General features: G+C 39.6%; 1 protein-coding gene across 1 annotated transcript; it reads left to right on the plus strand.

The window, feature by feature from the left end:
• Positions 1 to 17695, plus strand: LOC118620760 (trace amine-associated receptor 9-like). The gene is given in 3 exon segments (XM_036247765.1): positions 1 to 155; positions 16808 to 17187; positions 17190 to 17695. Coding segments are annotated over 3 exon segments (1041 nt in total).
• The last annotated feature ends 6080 nt before the right edge of the window (positions 17696 to 23775 follow it).

Here is a 23775-nt window from a genome sequence, read left to right on the forward strand (position 1 = left end):
ATGGAACGCCCACTGCGCATGCTCGCAGTACAGCTCAAGAAGGAGGCGGGCCTACCTTCCTCCCATTGGACCGCGGGGCCGAGTGACAGCGGTCGTCTCCCGCTTTCTCTGGTTCCAAGCTTAGGAATGGAGGGATCAGCAAAATTGCAAGGGAGGTATTTTGGGGGGCCTGATGGTGAACGCCTTAGCTTGCTTGCAAAAAAAAAAAAAAAAGACAGGAGAAGGAAATGGAGAACAGCTGTCTTCCTTAACTGGTGATGCTGGCCTCCCTAGACTCAGGTCTTCAGCCCTCCCCTCAGCTCATGCCTGCCTTGTTTCCTAACCCTTGACTCTGCAGTTGACCTTTTTCACAGTTTCAGTAAGAAATACAAACACAAATTACCAATCCTAGCAGGAACAATGAAATAAGAGTCACCCCCGTATGTTCATTTAGTAGGCAAGTCTTCATAGCATACAAGTGATTCTAAACATCCTTGAAGTGCAGGGCATATTTTGCACAGGGTTTGAAAAAAGCAGAGGATCTTCTAACAATAAATGTTCAAACATAATGTAATCGTTACATAAAAATCATCACTTTCTTCAGGTGAAAGAAATACCTCACCAAATTAATTAGAAGGTAGATGGGCTTGGCCTTTGCTTAGATTAAGGAAACATTATCTCCTGAAAGGATCCTCAGACATCAAAAGTCCAGAAGCACTTAGGTGGAAAAGAAAAAAAATCCAAAATATTTTGAATTGGTACCACCTGAGCAAATTCTAGGTTGTTTGGTGCTATGCACACATATACTTAAGTACATAAATAAAGTCAGCCAGGAATAAGAAACACAAGGACCTCTTGGTTTATCTTTCATTTTCTACTTTTAACAAAGAAATGGGAGCAATAACATTTTCTATTTCTCATCTTTATTGATGAAAACTACAGTGCAAGTGTGATAATAAGCAGTACTGATACCCTGTACCTATAAAGAGGGAGCAATAGGGAGAGGTGGGCACACTGGCCAAGTAGAAGCACACATTCCATCTAATCAGCTAGAGCTGATTGTAGACTTTTAGGGATGTTGGCCCAATATAGTCAAATTATCTGCTTTGTCAAGATATAATGGAAATTCAGACTTTTATGTGAAATCTCTCATTTTTTTCAATATTCTTAAATTTTATCAAACATTCTGTGATCAGATAAAATATGTTTCAACCTCAATAATAGACAATAGTGTCAACCATAGAGTTTTAAAGCTGGAGAGGGTCTTATAGAAGATCTAGCTCTATTTCCTTATTTCACATGTTAAAGAAACTGAAACCAAAAGAAAGTTAATCAAAATCACTGAAATGATTATGAGCAGCACAGACTTAATTCAGAATCATGAGTACTTCCTACCATATCACTCATTCAGCAAATATTCATTGAAAACCTGTCATATGTCAGGTACTGTGCTGAGCACTGCAGATAGTTAAGATGACTAGGGTATTGCATTTTCCCTCAAGGAGCTCAGTGAGCAAAATCCTTCCCAGGACACTGTAAGAAGTGCTATAATCAAGATTTGTACATAGCACCGTGGAATCCCAGAGATGAGGATGCCTTATGGTGGAGCCAGGGACCCATTCCAAAGGGGAAGCGTTAACAGAATCTTGAAAGGTGTGTGAGAGTTCACAAGGAAGGCAAAGTGGGAAAGGCAAAAGGAAGAGCTCATAAAAAATTTTAAAACCATAGGCAAGTGCAAACTCTTAGGTTTCACTGTGTAATTTTATTCAGATGAAGCCTACTGAGTGGGTTGGAAGGCCATGAGACTGGAAAGGCAGGTGCAGTTTATAGGATGTTAAGTGAGTATCAGATAGGAGTTAAACTATTAAAGGATTATAAGTAAGGGTATGATGTGCTCATAATTCCATGCAATGAAGAAAGCTGGAGAAGTGGGGGAAATAACATTGAGGAGAGAGAGGGAGAGGGAGAGAGAGAGAGAGAGAGTTTACGACCATTTAGGAAGCTGTTGCAATAAGAATCTCCCCAATATCAGAAATGTTGAAGGACTGCACTAAGGTAAATGCATTGGAGAAGATGTGTGGACTGCTTTGAAAAATATTTAAGAAGACTTGGAAATCAATTAGAGATTACACCTACTCTCAGGATATATGAAGTTGAGCTGAACACAGTGTAGCTGAGAGCCAAGTTTGAAGGTGTTGAAATGAGGGAACAAAGTGACAATGAGTTTAATGTTGGACATGTTATATTTTAATATTCTGAGGAAGTGATATCCAGTTTGAGATGTTCAATGTATTACAAGCACTTGAAAATGTGAGGTTGGAGCTATGGAAAAAGATGAACTCATTAATTCTAAGGATGGAATGTTATGAATTTTCTATGTTTAAGGAGGGTAGAGAGGGGGAAAAAAACCCTGAAAAGAAGTAATCAGAGAAATAGTAAATAACCCAGGAAAATTTAAACTAAAGAAAAACATTTCAAAAAGAGGTAGTGATGTATGATATTACATGTCACAAGAAGTTCAAGTAAATTAAGAACTGAAACTTGAGCATTGGACTTGAGAATTAAGAAGTGGCTGGTGAATTTACAAAGAGGCATTTCCCTCATTCAAGAAACGATCATGCAAAGAATGTACATCTACGTAGGTCTGGGGCATTCTCCAAACATCCTTTCATGTTACCTTTAACAGAACCCTGAGCTGGAGATGGGGAAAACGCAATGAACCTGAGACTATGTATCCTCTTCAGGTTATCCTGCTATTACGGACAGAATGGGAAGAAAGCTCAGCTGTGTGAATCCTCCTCTTGGACTCCTTCCAATTTCTCGTGTTTTAAAATATGTTATGAGAAGATTCCTTCTAGGTCTTTTGAAAACTAAGAATAAGATTCCACTCCTTTGTATTCAAATGGGGGAAAAAAAAAAATGTGTGTGGTTTAGGTATGCCTGCAAAACAGAGGCAGGGAAGATGAGTGAGTTCCTGACATTTATCGTATCCCATCTGAGCATCTGCCTGCTTCTCGGTGAAATTCAGCCTGGTGCCTTGAACCCGGCAGGACGCAAAAATTCTGCTGATTTAACCAGCGATTATTTCATGTCCCCCCACTTTCCCCAATTCTGTACATTTGAGGGAGATACCTATGTCTGAAGGCTTGGAATTTGGATTTTTCAAAGCTAGGCATTTGGGGGTTTTCAGTTTTCTTGGGAAGATTTTGAAGGACAATCAGGTTTAAGTCCTTGAGTGGGAGTTACCTGGCTATTTATTATGTCCTTATTGAAATAAGTACCACTGAAATAACCTCTGGCATGTAGGATGAGGTACTCTCCACTGTTCTATCTCCAGTGTTTGGAGTAGCAATTCTAGTGAATGGAAGGAAATAATTGTTTATTTAATAGTCACCAAACTGAAAATATTTTTAAGTGACCACCATGTGATCTTATGGGAAAGCCAGAGAGGTAAAAGACACAAGAAAGAAAACACAAGACAAGAAATGCATTGATAAAAGAGAGGTACAGGTTGACTTGTGAAAGTCTGTTTTTTATTTATAATACAAAACCACAACTATTTTAAGAAATCTGTGTTGGATTAAAAGGCAGCATAAATTAATATCTAATAAACAAGAGTTTGTTCTGTTTTGCTACCTACTTTTAAGCACCTCCCAGCCCCCTCTGCAGTCGGCTTGCTTTCTAACACCACCAAGTGCCTAGGAATATGCCAATCACCAACCAGATGTTGCTCTGACTTTTAAACATAGAGGTAAGAGATAGGTATCCCATAGAAACCTGACGTGGATGATTGTTTCTAATTTTACCTCCTAAATAGTGCAGATTCGTGCCTTATTCTCTCGGCCCCTCACTGTTTTCATCCCAATCCACTGCGACACTCCTCACTGGCATCTCTACCTCCGGTTCTATTCCACTTTGTTATCCTCAAAGCCACCACTAAGTGTTTGAAGCACAAATCTGAAAACCTCACTCCGGGCTTCATGCGTCCCCCATCGTTGCAGCATACCCCCAAAGGTACTCCTTAAAAATGAACGTGCTTGGGCTGAGCAGGGTGAAGGGTTGTGTAGGTTGGAGGGCGGAAACAGAGAAGGGCATTACTGTAGAAAGGTTTGGGAAACCATGATATGATACGTTCTTGAAGTTTCATAGTCACATTTGTAAAATTAAAGGCTCTGAGAAGCTGATCAGTAAAGAAACAAGTATAACTTTCTTTAGCCGAGTATGTTCTGAATGTATTTGACTGTAGACCGTTTTTATACTTAATGACTGGAAGGACCTTCAAAATATTCATTGTGGAGAATGTTGCTCTCAAAAGCAAGTCTTATCCCTCCTATCATGGCATATAAACACGGCGATCACATGTCCAGTTTGCCTAGGACAGTCCCAGCTTATGCTTGTGTCGTCCCAGCCTCCTGTATGCCGAGCACCCACTTTCATGCTCCAAAGTGTCCCAGTTCAGATGATATATTATATGGCCACCTTATAGAAGAGAACCTACAAGACCTAAATCCTGCCTTTTCCTGCATCAAAATGCATGCTCTGGAATACAGGGTGGGGTTACAGTTGTCTGTATGGGAAATAATACAAGAGTTAGTGAATAATAATAGAGGAATAAACTGTTTTGCATACTCACAACTATAAACCTACTTTTGTCCCCACCCTGTATGAAAGAACCTCTCCATCTCTTCGGTCTCCTACCAGCTGCCCAACCACACACCAGAGGTTTTCTTACTTCTGTCTTTGTCTAGAATATGTTCCTCATTAAATTTTTTTTAAATATGTTTTTATTGATTTCAGAGAGAGAAAGGGAGAGGGGGAGAGAAAGAGAAACATATATCGGCTGCCTCCTGCATGAATCCCACCCAGGACCAAGCCTGCAGCCTGGGCATGTGCCTTGGCCTGGAACTGAACCAGTGGCCTCCTGGTGCATGGAAGATGCTCAACCAACTGAGCCACACCGGCCAGGTTTCCTCCTCATTTTTAAAGTAAACTCTTTATTTTAGAATAACTGTAAATTAACAGAAAAGTTGCAAAGGTAGTACAGAGTTCCCATATACACCTCACCCAGATTCTCCCAATGTTAACACCTTACATAACCATGGTGCATTTGTCAAACTAAAAAATTAACGTTGGTGTAGTAGTATCAACTACACTTTTGACTTGATTTGGATTTCACTAGTGTTTCCAACTTTAAGCAAAAAAGATCTATAAACATTTGAATACAGGTTTTGATAAAAATACAAGTTTTCAATTCACTTGGGGAAGTATCTAGAAGGGATTGTCAGGTTATATATGTTTAATTTTAAAATAAACTGCCAAATTGTTTTCCAAAGTAGTTGTACCATTTTGCATGGCCACCAGCAATGAATAAGGATTTCTGTTATTCTAAATTCTTGTCACCATTTCATTTGATTAAATTTTCTTTTTTTTAATTTATCCATTCTTATAGGTATGTAATGGCATCTCACTATAATTTTAATTGTATTTCCATAATAATGTTAACATCTTTTTATATGTTTATTCAAAATCCATGTCTTCTTTAGTGAAGTGTCTGTTCAGATCTTTGGACAATATTTTGTTAAGCTGTTTTCTTATTTTTGAGTTTTAAGAGTTCTTTTTTTCATTTTCCTTACAGTGTCTTTTTTTTTTTTTTTTTTTTTTTTTTTGTGGTACATACCCCCAGCAGGAACTGAATCTGGGACACTCTGGTCTGCAGACCGACACTCAACCACTGAGCCAAACTGGGTAGGGCTTTACAGTGTCTTTTAAAAGTTTTTAATTTTTCAGAGATTTTTAATTGTGATGAAATCCAGTTCGCCAAATTTTCCATTATAGATCATGATTTTGGTGTTGAATCTTCATCCTCAAGCCCAGAGTTACACAGATTCTCTCCTATATTTTCTTCATAAAGTTTTATAGTTTTGCATTTTATACTTAGGTCTGAATCCATTTTGAGTTAATTTTTGTATAATGTATGAGGTATGTATTTAAGTTCTCCTCCCCCTCCTCTCCCTCCTCTCTTTCTTCTTCCCCCCTTTCTCCTCTCCTCCTCTTCCTCCTCCTCCTTTCTCTTCTTTTGCATATGGATGTCTAATTATTCCAGCACCATTTGTAGAAAAAAACTATCCCTTCTCCATTGAATTGTCTTTGTACTCTTATAAAAAAATCAGCTGACTGTTTTTGTATGGATCTATTTTTGTTCTCTTTTTTCCTGCTTCATGGATCTTTGTGTTTGCTTTCTCATCAGCACCATGCTGTCTTCGTTACTGAAGCTCTAGAATGAGTTTTGAAATCAGGTATTGTGAGTCTCTGACTTTTTTACCCCCAGAATTGTTTTGACTGTCTTGGCCTTCCTACATAAATCTTCGAAGCAGCTACACACTATCTATAATATCTTGCTGAAATTTTGGCGAGGATTGCATTGACTCTATAGAATGTATTGAGACCTTAATGTTCAGACTTTCAATTCATGAACAAGTATGTTTCTACATTTATTCAGATTTTAAAAACTCATCAGTGTTTTATAATTTTCAGGATACAGATCCTGCATATATTTTGTGAGTCATATATACTATTTTACATTTGTTTTGGTGCTATCATACATGTATTTTAAAATTTCTAATCCCACTTGATCTTAACTGACATATACAGATCTTTTACATTTAAAGTTATTATTGGTTCTGGTCAAGATGGCGGGTGGGTAAACACAGTATCGTGTCCTCCCACAACCACATCAAAGTTACAACTAGACTACAGAAGAACCATCATTCAAAACCGCCTGACATGGAGCTGAATGGAAGTCCTCCAACTATGGAATTAAAGCAGCAGCCGCATCCAGACTGGTAGGAGGGCGGAGGGGAAGGGCTGGTCCCACACCCACGTGTGGCGGATAAAAATCAGGAGGACACCTCGGCTGGGAAGGTCCTCCCTGAGGACTGAGGGGTCCCTGTCCCACACCAGGTGCCCCGCTCAGGGTTCCAGTGCCAGGAAGAGAATCCCCATAACTTCTGGCTGGAAAAAACAGCGGGAACTGAGGCTCAGGGAGGCTGAGGCGGCTGGAGCCCCAGGCAGCTCCTTAAAGGGCCCGCGCACGGACTTATCGGACTCTCTCCCTCTAAGCTTGGAGGGGAGGCAGGTTGAGGGGCGCCAGAGACACACAGGGAAGAACTGAGCTGTTTGGCACTGGAGCGAGGGCTGGAGAGGGGGCTTTCTCCTGGACAAATGTGCTGTCAGAGGCCTTTGTTCCTTTTGTGAGCCCTTCCCTGGGGCGGCAGACAGAAGCCATATCTGGGACTCCAGCAACCTGGCTCACACTGGTAGCCCCGCCCTGCTGACTCCCTGAGGCCCCGCCCCACCCAACTTTCAGGCCCACCCAAGCTGTTGCCACTTGCTTAACCATAGGATTGGCCTGTCTTGGATCCTGCTTCAGGTTTTCCTAAATTCTTTCAAAACAAGCAGCATCTGGTCTCAGCTAGCCCCATACCTCTCATTAAGTAATACACAGAAACAAACACAGGGAGGCAGCCAAAATGAGGAGACAAAGAAACAGGTCCCAAATGAAAGAACAGAACAAAACCCCAAGGAAAGAACTAAGTGAAATGGAGATAAGCAAACTAACAGACGCTGAGTTCAAAATACTGCTTATAAGGATGCTCAATGAACACAGTGAGGGCCTCAAGAGCATAAAAAAGGACCAGTCAGAAATGATGGATGCACAGTCAGAAATGAAGGAGGCATTAACTGAAATAAAGAATAATTTACACAGATTCAATAGTAGAGTACGTAAATCCAAGAAGCAAACCATCGATTTGGAATATAAGGAAGCAAAAAATGCCCAATCAGAACAGCAAAAAGAAAAAAGAATACAAAAAAATGGGGATAGTGTAAGGAGCCTCTGGGACAACTTCAAACGTGCCAACATTCGCATCTTGGGTGTGCCAGAAGGAGAAGAGGGAGAACAAGAAATTGAAAACCTGTTTGAAACAATGATGGCAGAAAACTTTCCTAACTTGGGGAAGGAAACAGACATACAAGTCCAGGAAGCACAGAGAGTCCCAAACAAGATGAATCCCAACAGACCCACACCAAGACACATCATCATCAAAATGCAGAAGGTTCAAGACAAATTGAGAATCTTAAAAGCAGCAAGAGAAAGGCAGCTAGTTACCTACAAGGGAGTTCCCATAAGGCTGTCAGCTGATTTCTCAAAAGAAACTTTGCAGGCCAGAAGGGAGTGGCAAGAAATATTCAGAGTGATGAAAAGCAAGAACCTGCAACCAAGATTGCTCTATCCTGCAAAGCTGTCATTTAGAATCGATGGCCATATAAAGAGTTTCCCAGACAAGAAAAAGTTAAAGGAGTTCGTCACTACCAAATCGTTATTATATGAAATGATGAAGGGTCTTTTTGAAGAAAAAGATAAAATATATGAACAAACAAAATGGCAATGAATACATATCTACCGACAATGGAATCTGCAAACAAAATGAACAGGTAGAATAGAAACATTCTCATAGATACAGAGAACATTTTGTTGGTTGCCAGATGGGAGGGGGTTGTGGGAATGGGTGAAAAAGGTGAAGGGATTAAGAAGTATAAATTCACTGCTAGACTGACAAACCCCAAAGGAAAAGGGGTTGGGGGGTGGGAAGAAATAAGCCAAAGAATTTATACGCATAACCAATGGGCACAGACAATAGTGTGGGAAAAGGTGGGAGGGGGGCAGGAGTGGGGAGGAGGGGGTCAATGGGGGAAAAATGAGGAACATCTGTAATACATTCTACATTCAACAATAAAGATTTTTTTAAAAAAGAAGAAAAAAATAAAGTTATTGAAGTGTGGGGAAGGCAGGAGGGGGGTGGAAGTGGGGAGAAGGGGGTCAATGGGGGAAAAAGGGGGGACATCTGTAATACTTTCAACAATAAAGATTAAATAAATAAATAAATAAATAAATAAATAAATAAATAAATAAAAGTTACTGACATGCTTGAATTAAAATCCACCATCTTGCTAAATGTTTGTTCTTTGTTTATTCTCCTTTTTCTTTCTTCCTTGGTTTTAATTACGATTTTTGAAATGATTCTATTTTTATCTCCTCTATCAATTTATTATGTATACTCCTTTTAAAAATTATTTATACACCTTTTTAAAATTTACCTGAATCTACATTTAAGTAACATATTTCTAAAGACATTATAACAGTATGTTCCCAAGTCCTCGCTCTTATTCCTTATGCTATCGTTGTCATATAGCTTTACTTTTGCATATATTATAAAAACAATATTTTTTAGTTTTTTATACAGCATACATTTTAGAGCAATTTATTTTTTTTATCCTCACCCGAGGACATTTTTTTCCATTTTTTGTTCAGATAGAGTGGGAGGGAGAGCGAGGAAGAGAGAGGGAGTGAGAAACATTGATGTGAAGGGAACACATTGAGTGGTTGCCACCCGCACGACCCAACCAGGGCCGGGGACAAACTGCAACCAAGGTACGTGCCCTTAGCCGGAACCGAACCCGGGTCTCTGTGGACCGCAGGTCGAAGCTCTAACCGCTGAGTCAAACCAGCCAGGGCTATTTTAGAGCAATTTAAAACAAGAAAATTTTTTTTACCTTTATATATTTCATTTCTTAATCTCTTTATTTCTTTTTGGAGGTGCAAATGTATAACCTATTATTTTTCTTCTGCCTGAATGACTTTTCTCATCTTGGAGTAAATAAAGGCAAGGAAAGCCGAAACCTTAAAGAGAATGATTGGTATTTATGACACATTGGGAGGAAAAAATGTTTTCCTCTACTCTCTTATGTTCAGTAGCTGGGGTTTGTGAATTAAATTAACAAGAGACAGTTAATAGGGAAAAAGGTTTGTTTTGCAAGCATATAGGAACTAACAAAAGAAGTAGCTGTCTTGTCAAATGTGTAAGGTTTGTATATCTTAGATGAAGGTGTATATACCTAGCTCAGTAGGGAGATAGTGGGGAGAAGAACAGCCTCATGTCTGTTTGATTATCAGACCAGCAGAAAGAACCTTGAGGGTGGAGGAAAGTTTGTTCCTCCCCCACAGGACCACAAAACACTGGGCGTAAGTTGCTTGGAGTCAGTGAATAGCATCTCACAATCAGTTGCTTTACCTGTTACAGTGGTCGGTAATGCCAATGTCAAGAGAAAGGACAATGTAACTGGTAAACTGTAAATACAATGTCAAGTGAAAGTGAAAAGCACAAGAAACAGCCAAACAATTACAAATCCGCATGTATAGAACCTTTCTTTTTCCTACATGAATAACAAATTGAAGCTCAGAGAGTTTGGAGATGTATGCAGAGTCACAGAAGTCAGAAACTTGAATCCTGTTGCACTCACTAGCTCACTTCAGAGTCTCTGACTACACAACTTTCTAAGTAGTCACCGCCAACCTTGCTCTTCCCAAGTCCTTGCCTCCTCCCTCCTTATCCCCCAGGACTTCTCCTCCCTCCCGTAGAGTTCTTATCTCAGAGCCTTGTAATTGTTTACTTGGCTTACCCAAAGTATTCAGTTATGCAGAGTAGGGACTATGACTTCTATTCGCATTCTTTGCAGCCAGCATGGATGCCTGGCTGGAAAGTGCTCTCAGGTGTGAGTGGGATGCATGGATTTTTCTGACTCTGAGTTTAGAGCGCTTTCCTTCCTAACAGAGCTGCTTTCCCTGGGGCGGTGGCTCTCAAAAGGTGTTCTATGGAACGCCACCACCACTTGGGGTGCTGATTTAAAAAGCATAGTTCTGATTTCACTTCAGTTCTAGAGATTAGAACTTCGAGGTGTAGGGCGAAGAAATCTTAAACAAGCCCCTCATGTGATTCCAATGAAGGCAAAAGTTCAAAAACCTTTTTCTGAGTTGTTTTTATGGAGGGGTGCCTTGGAAGGGAGAAAGATAGATACCTAACTGGCATGCTTTCGAAGTGTTTGGTGGGAGGCTCTTCCTTTTCTCCCCTTCCCTTCCTTTCCCTTCCCTTCCCCTCCCCTCCCCTCCCCTCCCCTCCCCTCCCCTCCCCTCCCCTCCCCTCCCCTTTTTTTTCTTCCTTTTTTTTGGGGGGGGGGCTCATTTTTAAGCACACACTTTCAGTTCAGCCAGTGTGGCTCAGTGGTTGAGCGTAGACCCATGCGCCAAGAGGTCGCAGGTAAGATTCCCAGTCAGGGCACCTGCCCAGGTTGTGGGCCCAATCCCCTATGGGGAGGCATGCAGGAGGTGGCCAATCGATGTTCTGTCTCTCTCTCCCTTCCTCTCTCTCTAAAATCAATAAAGAAAAAAAAATTTTTAAATAAATGCACACACACACTTCCAGGCATTTTACCTTTTCAGCTTTTGTGTCTCCTTTTTTGGTCAGCCCAGTATTGTTCCGAGTGACCACTAAGGGGCAGCAGAGTACGGAAAAATAGAAGGGCGGCAAAGCACAATGGAGACATCACCTTTGAAATACAGTAGTTCAGTAATAATGACATGCTCCAATCCCCTTCCTTTTAGGGATTTTACCTTCACTTTCAGGGATTTTATTTTCAAGCATCATAATTTATATTACAGTTAATTAAGTTATTTCTAAAATATGAATTAAATTCTCTCAAAACCAAGAAAATAAATTAATGGAGGAAAAAAATAAAAGAATAAGTTAATAGGATAGAGCTGAGTATAAATCCTCCCTGAATGATCCTAGATAACTGAACGAGTTCATAAAAGGAAGAAAAATGAACAGGATGAACAAACAAGGCAACTAACACAAGAAAGAACACAAATAATGTAGAGAAAATAAGACATCTTTAAACAACTCTTATTAGTATCCATAGAGAAATTCATGTGAATTGCATAAATGGAAAAAGAGTGAGCAGCAATAATATGGCAAAACCAGGGAACCACAGAAAGTGCTTTGAATTATAACACACAACTGTCATGCTTCTGTCATTCCTGGGTAAGATAACAGACAAAACAACTCCTTCACATAAAGCAACTGTACATTTTGGACATAATCAAAAGGCAGCTACCTGAAGGCACTAGAGAGTAAAGACAAGCAAACTGATTTTGGTGGGAAGGACATGATTGAAAAATGGAGATACAAAAAAAGTAAGTTTCTGTTTTCATGGTTTTTAGCCCAAGGCCAAGCTTAGCCTGGCACATGGATTAGCAGGGACTTGTGGGAAACGTGATTTTCCTGACCTGAGAATCAGAAAATTGAACCTAGCTAGGGTAACTGTGGTCACTGAGGAGAGTGGGAATCTCCGAGCGAGCCAGATGGGGATCCCTACATTCTGTCTACCTACAGCTCTGGCTGATGCCTGGCAGACACATGTAGCAAACATCCCAACATCTTAGCTAAGTGGCATAAGTCGGAGGAAAGAACAAGAACCACATGATTTCATTCGTATGTAGAATATAAAACAAAAAACAACAAATGAACCCACAGACAATGAAACTCGTAGATACAGACAACAGAATGGTGGTGACCAGAGGGAAAGAGAAGGGGGAAAAATGAAGAGGTAAAGGAAGTCAAACACGATGATGGAAGAAGACTAGACTTCGGGTGGCGAACACACAGTAGAGTATACAGATGTCGTGTTATAAAATTGTATATACCCAAAATTTATCTAATGTTATCCCAATAAATTTAATTGTAAAATCTTAGGTAAAACAGTAGATCTGAATTAAGAGTTACTACCCAAGAAATAGAATTGACTAAAACCAAAGAGAAAATAACAGAATCTGTAATCTTCGCAATTTAATATTCATAATGTCCAGAACACAATCCAAAATTATCCGACATACAAAAAGCCAAGAAAATGGGGCATAGTCTCAAGAAAAAAGAAACTCATTTGAGACTAACTCTGAGTTGATGAACATGAGCTAGGAAATAAGGATTTTAAAGCAGTTCTTATAACTACCCTCAACAAAGTAAAGGCAAATATGCTACTCATGAAAGAAACATGAGAAACCTCAACAGAGAATTAAGAACAATAAAAACACCAAATAAAAAGTCTAGAATTGACAGAAATATAATACTTGAAATAAAATATTGCTAGATGAATTTAACCAAAATGAAAGTTACTGAGAAAACAGTAGTGACATTGAAGATAGATCATTACAATTATCCAATAATAAAAACTGAGGAATAAGAGATTGAAAAAAAAAAGAATACAGACTCAGGGAATTGTTAGATAATATCCAATGGTGTAACGTAGCGTAATTGCAGAAAGAGAGGAGAAAGATCATTGAGCAGAAAAAAATATATGTGAAAAAATAACAGCCAAATATTTCCTCCTGTGCCACATTCAATATTTCTAAATTTCTAAAAACGGAGATTCTGAGTAATTTAGTACCTTATCATACAAATGGCAGAGCAACAATTTGAGTATGAGCCTATTTTAAATCTGAGGTCTGTTTTCTTAATTACCCCACTATTCTACCTTAATAATAGGTGCTTATTAAATAAATAAGCTCTAAAATGCAAAACAAAATAATCAATGGTCCTTTCAGTGCAATGAGTTAAGTTTTGACTACACAAAATCACCTAGATAAAGCTTGTATGATGAAATGGAACTGAAATTAAATCAAAGTGCTGTGATAGGTTTATTTTATTTTATTTTGTTCCTGTAGCCTAGATCTAATCTGTCAATACAGTAGCAACCAGCCACGTATAACTATTTTAACTTAAATTAAATTTAAAAATCTGTTTCTCATTCACACTAACCACATTTCAAGTGTTCAGTAACCACATGTGGCTTTTGGCTTTCATATTGAATAGCACAGATTATAGGACATTTTTTTCATCATCGAAAGTCTTATTGGCTAACTCTGGACTATTTGTGATTCAAATTAACTGTCTCTTTTTTCAAGAACGTTGAATCACAAGGGCATGACATCTTGTTTACTCTGCTCTAAAACTTCAAACATTGTCTAAAAAGGATTATAGGAAATCATTGAGATTTTTAAGCAAATGTTTTTTTGCTTAAAATATGGATCTGACACTTGGCAAATATTGTCTTTGGCATCCTTTTCTTGGGATACACTGTTTTTTGGTGTGTGTGTGTGTGTGTGTGTGTGTGTGTGTGTGTTTATTCTGGCCTCTGACTGATCTATGATCAAGGGTACCCAACAGACACCTGACTTTTCTGAACTTTCTGTTGTACAATGAACAGCTTCATCTTCTCATTCACTCAGTACAATGCTCTATGCTAGGCAAGAATGGATTATCTATGGGTATCATGTAATAACAGATGTGGAAAATACTCTGCTACATTGCTCCTTACAGTTGAAATACACTTTTCAGATTGCTCTTAAAGAAGGCACCTGTCTGAGAATTTCCAGCATCATGGGAAGTCAATAAGGACTTAAAGGAGCTTTTTATCGCATCTTGTCAAGGAGGGCAGGTTTCCGATATAAAAATATATTCCAGTTTGTTCCTTTGCCTTTCCAGTCCCATTGCTTGAATGAAACTTTTGTTGTTGTTGTTGTTGTTTTGTCTTTTTTTTTTGAGAAGCCTTAGTTCCTTTTACTGGTGAAAGGTTTTAGACACCAAAATGTGGGTCTCAGGAGTGCTCATTACTCCCCCCGTGTCTTTGCTTCTAGGGAAGGGAAAGTTAAGACGCTATAGAATTGAAGGCTGTTTTAGGGCCGAGTACAAAGAGCAGAGGGAGCGCCCCCTCCCGCGCAGCAGCAGCAGCAGCAGCAGCAGCAGCAGCAGCAGCAGCAGCAGCAGCACTCGGGCACCAGTGCAGTGAGGAGAGCTAAAGCTGGGGAGGCAGCATCGTTCACACAGACCTGAGCTCTCACAGGGCTCCGTTATGGCAGTGCTGAAATCCCCTGGCCAGATAGAGTGAAACAAGAGATGTGGTGGAATTTATTAGGACAGCTGGGGCAGGAGGATGCTGGGGGCGGGGGGAGCATGTCACATGGTGATTTTATTGGGCAGACTGACTTGTGAGCACATAGATGCACCCATCTGAGTTCTCCCAGGAGTAACTGGGAAATACTCCGGGTGGAAGAGACTTAGATTTATACAGTCAAACCAGTGAGACCTTAGGTATAAACTGGGTATAAACTGGGAAATAAAAGTAAAAATGGATTAATACAAAATTCACAGACTGGGAAAGCCTGAAAATATCACGTGTGTGTATACACATATCACACATACACAAACATTTAAAATCCACAGACTAGTGAAGTCTAGAGGGTATAAGTATATCAGTAAATGATGCACATATGCTTGTGTATGCACATAGCTTTTCCTAGGATCCTACACTTTCAACAGAGGCCAGACCTATGGTATGAGATAAATGGCAATAAAAATAGTCCAGGCTCTAGCTCAAAGATTGAAATTTAAATGCAAGGTTAAATAAAATAAGACTTAATTATTTAATATCATTTGGGTTCTATTTGAAACTTGGATGACTTAGCATAAATCCATTCCTTCCGGAGACATGACCATTCTACACCCACCCCTCCAGACCATGCCAGATGTTGCCTACTCCTCTGTGAAAGGTTTCCAACTGCACTGTTGGCTATTTTAAGGATGGGAAGGTGAGGGGCTAGGGGAGTTACTTTATTTTTTTTTATTATTATTTTATTTTTGTTACAGATGTTTCTCCTTTTTTACCCCATTGGCACCCTCCTCCCCATTCCCCCCGCCCCTTCCCGGCTTTGTTATCCATGTCCATTGGTTATGCGTACATGCATATAAGTTCTGTGGTTTATCTCTTCCCACCCCCTAGGCGAGTTACTTTATATTTAATTAATCTTATTGATTTTAGACATCTAAAAATGTCTATTAGGGTGCAAAATACTTACACATTGATTATATTAGTATCAATTTAATAAGGTTAGTTCTCCAAATCATCTCAAGCTGTCTAAACCCTGAATGGATATAAAAGCAAAAACAAAAACACAGACTCTGAAAATATAAGCAATAAAAGAAATATATTTGGCAAATACGTTTAGCAAGCTACGATAAGTAACTGTTTCCTAAGTCCTCATACTGTATACTCTAGGGATTTTTGAGGTTATAATTTGAAGGGGATGTAATTTATTTCTTCCTTCTTGAAAATGGTGAAGTACAGTTTGTCATTACTCAGGAGAGACAACTTTGTAAATAAAACTCAGCTTTTGGAAGCCTAATTATTTCTCAACTCAGGTGGTTACAGGTGAAATTTCAAAGGGTAAAGTGACACAATACAGGGATTTTCTAATGGTTAGCCAATTACATTCTATAATATATATAATTATAGCATATATCATTGAACTAAGTATATTGCCAGCCATTTATTTATCCCACATTTGACTGCAATTTTAATGGTTTTCTGCAACAAGATTCCACTTTAAAAATACTAAAAACTTGGGAATAAGTACATTTTTGAAAGACTAAGAGGCTATAATTAATATGCCAAAAAAAAAAAAAAAAAAAAGGACAGTTACTTTTTTTTTTTTATCCTCACCCAAGGAGGTTTTTCCATTTTTTGTTCAGATAGAGTGGGAGGGAGGGAGAGGCAGAGAGAGAGAGAGAGAGAAACATCGACGTGAAAGGGACACATCGAGTGGCTGCCTCCCCCACGACCCAACCAGGACCGGGGACAAACTGCAACCGAGGTACATGCCCTTAGCGGGAACCGAACCCGGGTCTCTCCGGACCGCAGGCTGATGCTCTAACCGCTGAGCCCAGGGCTAAGTTTCATTTTTACCTAGATTTTTTTCCCCTCTATCAGAAGCGTTTCAAATGGCCACCTCCTACTTGTTTTAAACTGCTGAAACAGAAATCTGAGGACTTTAAAAGAGGTAAACACGAAGGCAACGGTGAACATTTCTCCCAAGCTGAAGCGGCGGGACTCCGCTCCGAGCACGTGAACAGGGGCTGGGCTGCTGGGCTACGGCTCCTTCCTCGCCAGGACCCGGAGCAATTCTGCGCGCAGGCCTTGGTTTGGGGCTGCGCAGGCGTGTTTGGGAATGTCCTGGTCATCATTTCAAACAGCTGCACACCCCTGCGAACGTGCCGATTTCATCCCTGGCCTGTGCTGGCTTCTTGGTGGGAATGACTGGGATGCCCTTCAGCACAGTGAGGTCTGTGTGCAGCTGCTGGTACTTTAGGGAGAGTTACTGTAAATTTCATACATGTTTCATACTTCCTTCTGTTTTGCTTCTTTATTTCATTTATGTTGCTGTCACTGATCCTATGACCTATCCAACCAAGTTCACCGTCTCAGGTCGGAAATACGCATTGTTCTTTCTTGGTTCTTTTCTGTCACCTACAGTTGTTCCATTTTTTACACTGGGGCCAATGAAGAAGGAATTGAGAAACTAGGAGTTGCTCTCACCTGTGTAGGAGGCTGTCAAGCTCCATTGAATCAAAATTGTATTCTACTTTCTTTTCTTCTATTCTTTATACCCACTGTCGTCATGGTGTATATATACTGTAAGATATTTTTGGTGGCTAAACATCAGGCTAGGAAGATAAAAAGTACAGTCAGCCAAGCTCAGTCCTCCTCAGAGAGTTGCAAGGAAAGAGTAGCAAAGAGGGGAAGAAAAGCTGCTAAAACATTGGGCATTGCTATGGCAGCATTTCTTGTCTCTTGGCTACCATATATTATTGATGCTGTGATTGATGCTTATATGAATTTTATAACTCCTCCTTATGTTTGTGAGATTTTAGTGTATGTTAATTATAATTCAGCTATGAACCCCTTAATATATTCTTTCTTTTTCCCATGATTTCAGAAGGCAATAAAACTTATTGTAAGTGGCAAAGTCTTAAGGAGTGATTCATCAACAGTTAATTTATCTTTTGAGGAAGCAGGTATGGATTAACAAGATTACAGCCGGGACTTCAAAATTAACATAGAATTAAGATCAAGTGCAATATTAAACACTTGACTCTAGAGTAGAAACTGTAATCATTTGCCAAGTAGGAGGATATTGCACTTCACAAAGCCCTTGTCATCTGCTTGCATATTGGCATTTTTTAGAATTAACTGATGGGTGATTAATTTGCTGATTAGTTCCCATTCAGTATTTGTCTATAGTTTTCTAATTTCTATGGTAATTTCTAGTGCCTTCTCAATTTTCTACTTGTTTCTTCAAAAATTTTGAAGATTTGTAGTTTCTCCCACACTCATTACCAATGTTTAGTTTTCTAAAAAATATAGAGGGTTGCTTGGCCAGTGTGCCTCAGTGGATTGAATCTCATGGCCTGAGACGTCCCGGTTTGATTTCTGGTCAGGACATGTGCCTGGCTTTCGGGCACGGTCCCCATTGTGAGAGAGAAACATTGACTGGCTGCCCCCTACACGCCCTTCACCGGGGATCAAGCCCACAACTTGGGCATGTGCCCTGACCGGGAATCGAACCAGGACCTCTCAGTCCGCTGAGCCACACCAGCTGGGCTGCTCTTCGTTTTTGACATATTACAGCCTATTTATTTATTTATTTATTTATTTATTTATTTTTATTACATTTATTGAGGTGATATTCGTTAATGAAATTATGTAAGTTTCAAATGTAAATTTTATGATCAACCTATTTAAATATCAATCTTAAAAGAATGATTGTTCAGCATTACACCATAAACAAGAATGAACTCATAATGGATAAAATACTTTAATGTAAGTCATGAAACCATAACAATCCTAGAAGAAAACATAGGTAATAAATCTCAGACATCTTGTGTAGCAATATTTTTACTGATATATCTCCTAGGGGTAGGGAAACAAAGAAAAAAATAAATAAATGGGACCACATCAAACTAAAAAGCTTCTGCAAAGCAAAAGAAACCATCACCAAAATGAAAAGAGAACCCACTGCATAGAACATATTTGCCAATGATACATCTGACAAGGGGTTAATTTCCAAAATATATGAAAAACTTATACAACTCAACAAAAAGAAGACAAATAATCTAATTAGAATGGGCAAAGGACCCAAATAGACACTTCTCTAAAGAAGACATACAGATGGCCAATAGACATATGAAAAAATGCTCAACACCACTAATCATCAGAGAGATGCAAATTAAAACGACAATGAGCTATCACCTCACACCTGCCAGTACTTATATTTTATATTGGAAGAGTGAGAAGAATATTATGATTGCATAAGATGCACTTCTTTATTCCAGACTTCTGAGTTGGTTTTCACTTTTCCTTCAATATGTTCAGACAGATAAACTGTTAATTTTTTCCAGCTCCAACATTGTTTGATTTTGACAGAATTTGACCTTTGCATATTTTTTTGAGTTTTTTATTTTAATAGATATTTACTATGCTAAAAAGAAAGTAGGAATATACAGGTGATACCTCAGAAATGTACTGTGCGGACTGTAAATGTCAAGTTGCTTTTGAAACCACATGCTTCCTTTTACCTGCAAAGGCTCTGTGCAGTGTTAGAGTCCAGACTGAGCTTCAAACGCCAGGCTGGCTGAGTTTGGATCCCATCTCTGCTGTCTACTAGCTTCCACCTTGGTTAAGTCACTCATCCTTTGTGTGTCTTGGTTTCTCAGCTATAACGCAGAGCTGATAATGTAATATTCTCATCGAATTCAGTCAGCAAATAGTTATTGTTTAGTAGCTCTTATTACTGGTGGCAAAGGACACAGTGCAAACTGCCAGAGATACAAGGAAACTCCTAGGAGAAGAGGTAGAAAGTAGAGACAGGGCAGGTGGGGGACTTCCAAGTGGATTCTGCCTGCCTCATAAATTTAACCAAGGTGAGTCATAACAGGGATGTACGTTTCCTTATCTTTAAAACGGTCTGTACTGCTTAGCTTAGTATTGCCCTTAGAAACTGGTGAAATATTGCCCTTTGGCATTAGACACAGCTGAGTGCTTATCTTTGCAACTGTCATTCGTGTTGTGTGTGAGCTTAAGCGTGAGAACAGAATACGATATAAATGTCAGCTCCTATATAATTTCTGGGAAGATAGTCTATGTCTTTTCATTTCTAAGAAATATTATTGGTTGTTCTGACTGATGTATTGGCTTCCAATTTACAAAGAATTCTGTTGGATCCACCAACATTGGGACTTGGAAGATCCAGGCAGACCCACTTTGTGATGGGCCGTTAAAGACACCTGATCATTTGGCGTCACATGGGTAAATATTTCATCACTGCCTGGGCTCAGCAGCACAAAAAGAGCCATTGTTCAAAAGGTACTCTATCCTCCATTGCAAAGAGCAGGGCCTGGTTCCAGAAACCCGGAGGACTACATTGTATTTCTCCCACTGGAGCCTTCCAGCAAATCTACAGAGCATCTGTTTCCACTAGTAGCACCTCCAGCCACAGGGTCACTGACTGTTGGCAGTTATGCTGCAGTCCAAACTGGCTGCAGAGCCCTGTCCTGCTCCAGGCTGCACGCAAAGCTGGCAGGCTTTTTTTGTTATCTGGTGTACAGACCAGAGCAGTATTCCTAAGCATGGAATATGTTGATGCCATACCTGAAGAGGTCTACCAGGTATTGAGCATCCTTCTTTGCTATACGGGATATAAAAGGTGGTCAATTATCTTTTACTTGGGACAAGACACCCTTGACTAATTTAATGAAATAGAGGGCCCCAGAATCTGCATATTGATTATCTGCAAACTTCTAGGAAACTTGTTTCTGACCAAGGCTAGGAACTAGGTACCTAGCGTGCGAGGTACAGCTTGCTCACCCTGTCTGATCATCAATGTAATCAATCAAAGTGATCTTCCTTAGGGTGCCCAGACGGTCCAGATTTCTTCCTTGAAGAGGAATCTTAGCAGTATCTCTCTGGGTCTACCACAAAGACACAGTGACTAATAAAGGTATCATTTCGAGCATAATAATAAATAATATCAAGGTAGACAACATATATTGGTGAGAACATATATAACTTATTGAAAATATTAGTCCTGATCTGATGGGCCTCACTAATATCATCAATATCTAGATTCATTTTTGCACCGATTCTAGCGCTCTCTTTAGCCCTAACAATATTAATTCTATCCAAGGCTTCTCTCCAAGACAGAATTTCCCAACCAGGGGCATAACAGTGAGCCGTAAATGGGTTAGGAAAGTCAGACCAGGCCCTGGGGTGGCCAGGAGACTCAGGCCCCGAGCAACCTTCTGAGTCTCTTCTGGTGGTTGCCCAGCTGAGCAGGGCCTGACGGGATGCTGACAACGGAGCTTCCAGAACCCCTTTCCCAGGCACACTAATCCCATTTGTGGCACAGCCTCACCCTCTTGGCCTAATCACCTCCTCAACTCCCCACCTCTATATACCTTCATACTGGAGATTAAGTTTCAATATCCAAATTTTGAGGGGACACAATCTTTCAGTCCTTAGCAACATGTTACCACGTATAATGTAGTGAAAAAAATTTGGGAGCATCCAAACATAGGTGTGAGTGAATTATTTCCCAGGAGGAAATGACAGGCTCTGGTTGTACCCGTGTCTTTGTTTCTCCCCAGGCTAGCCACTTCTGAAAGCCGGCAGTCCTGGGTGGAACTGGGCAGCCTCGTGTGTGTGGGCACCCTTCACGCGTGCAGCAAGAGATCGAGCCTCACTGCTGGCTTCAGCGGTGAGCTGAGCACCGCGTCTAGTGTGGGGTGGATCACTTTTAAACCCCTTTACAGGAGTCAAATCCTGAATCCCGCTGCTGTTTCTGGACCTGCAGACTACTAGGTAGGTCCTCATGGCCAGCCCTGCTCACATGGGCTGTTCTTGTTTCTTTTCTTGTGCAGAGAGATGATCTCATATGAACTTTGCTGTGTTTCCTCCCCGCTCCCATGTTTTGCATGCCTGCCTTTTCTGTGTATTTGGAGCGCAGAGGCTGATGAATGACCGAGCAAGATGCGCCTGCATGATTGTATTACAAACTTGGCAATGTAAAGGTAATCTGATCATTGTGGTTCAATATAACTGTATTTCCTTATAATTCTAATGTTTAAAATTTTTTAAAAATCTATTTAAAAGTCTTATTCTGAAACAGGGCGCATGGTCATTACCAAAGTGCCAAAGGAATTCATAGCAGAAAAATTTAAGAACGCTTGCCTTAAATTTAGTTAATTCGCACTCAGAAAGGTAGAGTGAGAAAAGGTTATTATTCCAGAACAGTAAAATATCACCATAGACATTCTATTCATATCTCAGGGCAGTATCATTGAGCATAGGTTTTCATTGGTCCAAGGGCCTAACTAGATTTTTTTGGGTGCAACAATTTTGCTTCTTACATCTTGTTCTCATATCAAAGATCATGAAGGAGCTGGGCATCAAATCCTGGGGTCAGGAGCCTGACCTGTTAAGCATCAGCTCCTGTACCCCTCGGTGGTGTCCCCCGCAGATGTGATTTTTACACTCACCCCACCCTGGTTCACTGGTGACAGGGACAGTGTGCAGTGACATTCATGTTCCAGTGCTCCTGTGATTCACCAGAAGCTGAAGTCTCCTCCCTGCTTTTCCATTTTAGTCCTGCTCACAGGTTTATTAGCTGTCCAGTTTTCTCTAATATCTCAGGGACAGATAAGTCAGGGCATTCGAGTAAAGAGAGGAAATTGCCGAACACCTGTGTGTCGCATCGGTAACATAAAGTTAACAATATCCACTTTGCAGGGCTTGTGGGCAGCAAGCGAGATGCGTAGGTTTTCAGTAAATATTGGTTTCTTCCCTTCCCAGCCTTCCTTTCTCTCTACCCTGGAGCCTCTCGTGGTTAATGCAGCCTCCTCCCTCTAACAGAAAACAACAAGATACGAGGGAAGCAGATTTCCTGCTTCTGTGAAAACGACCAGAAAGCAGAATTCCACCTGTGAAGCCCCTGAGTGAGCCTACTTCCAGGACAGTCAGTGAGTGCCATGCCCAGTGGACTGGGAATGGGTGTGAATTTATTTCTAGGAAGGCAAGAGGGAAGTGTGTTTTTCAAAGCAATGCCTGACATACTTGGCAAATTGTATCTATTGCTAAATCTAAGACAGTGTTCCTAGTTCTTTTATGTCTCAAAACTGTGTGTACTATATACAAATGCATTATAATTTACTTATAATTTAATTCTCTTAATAATTAAGAGGTAAATGGGAAAAAGAAATATTACTTCCAAAGAAAATCAAGCATTAGAAATACATTAATATATTTTATAACAATATTTTTAATTAGGAATAAGAATCATGTCAAGAGAAGTTATCTTTCTAGCAAATAAAAAGAAATATTTGGAATAAATTCATTTCAGCCAACTTCAAAATATGATTTTACTTCTTTCTTTCTTTCTTTCTTTCTTTCTTTCTTTCTTTCTTTCTTTCTTTTGATTGAGATATCTATGTCTATATCTTTATAACTACAGCTATCTGTACATCTTTACACCAGAGACCACAAATTAATTTACAAAAAATTTTCCAAATAAACAGTTATTAATCTGAAAAAAAGTAAGTGGACGTAGAGTGACGAGAGACCTGAGGAAAAGATTTAGAAAAATCCAGAAACAAGATGCACATAAAACTTTCAGGAGCTTTATTAGTAACCGTCCTGAGAATCATTTGGCTCAATTCTGAGCAAGCAGATGGCATAGGTACTTGTTTTTCCAAAGAAATTCATATACTATCATAAAATCAAAAGATGGTAGTTCTAACTTATGTGATTTAAACAAAAAAAGGAGGAAATACTAAAATGGTGAGATGTGGTTCATTATCACTTTATTTTTCTTATTTTTGTGTGAAAAATATTCCATATATTTACAACTTTTTATTATAAAAGAAAAGGAAGAAAATATTCCTTCAAAATTATAATACATTAAAAAAATAATGCATTAACTCAGTGATCGTTGAAATAGGCAAACCTGGCATACAAACC

This window comes from Molossus molossus, unplaced genomic scaffold, assembly GCF_014108415.1.
Source record: "Molossus molossus isolate mMolMol1 unplaced genomic scaffold, mMolMol1.p scaffold_m16_p_8, whole genome shotgun sequence".
Classification (NCBI taxonomy): Eukaryota; Metazoa; Chordata; class Mammalia; order Chiroptera; family Molossidae; genus Molossus; species Molossus molossus.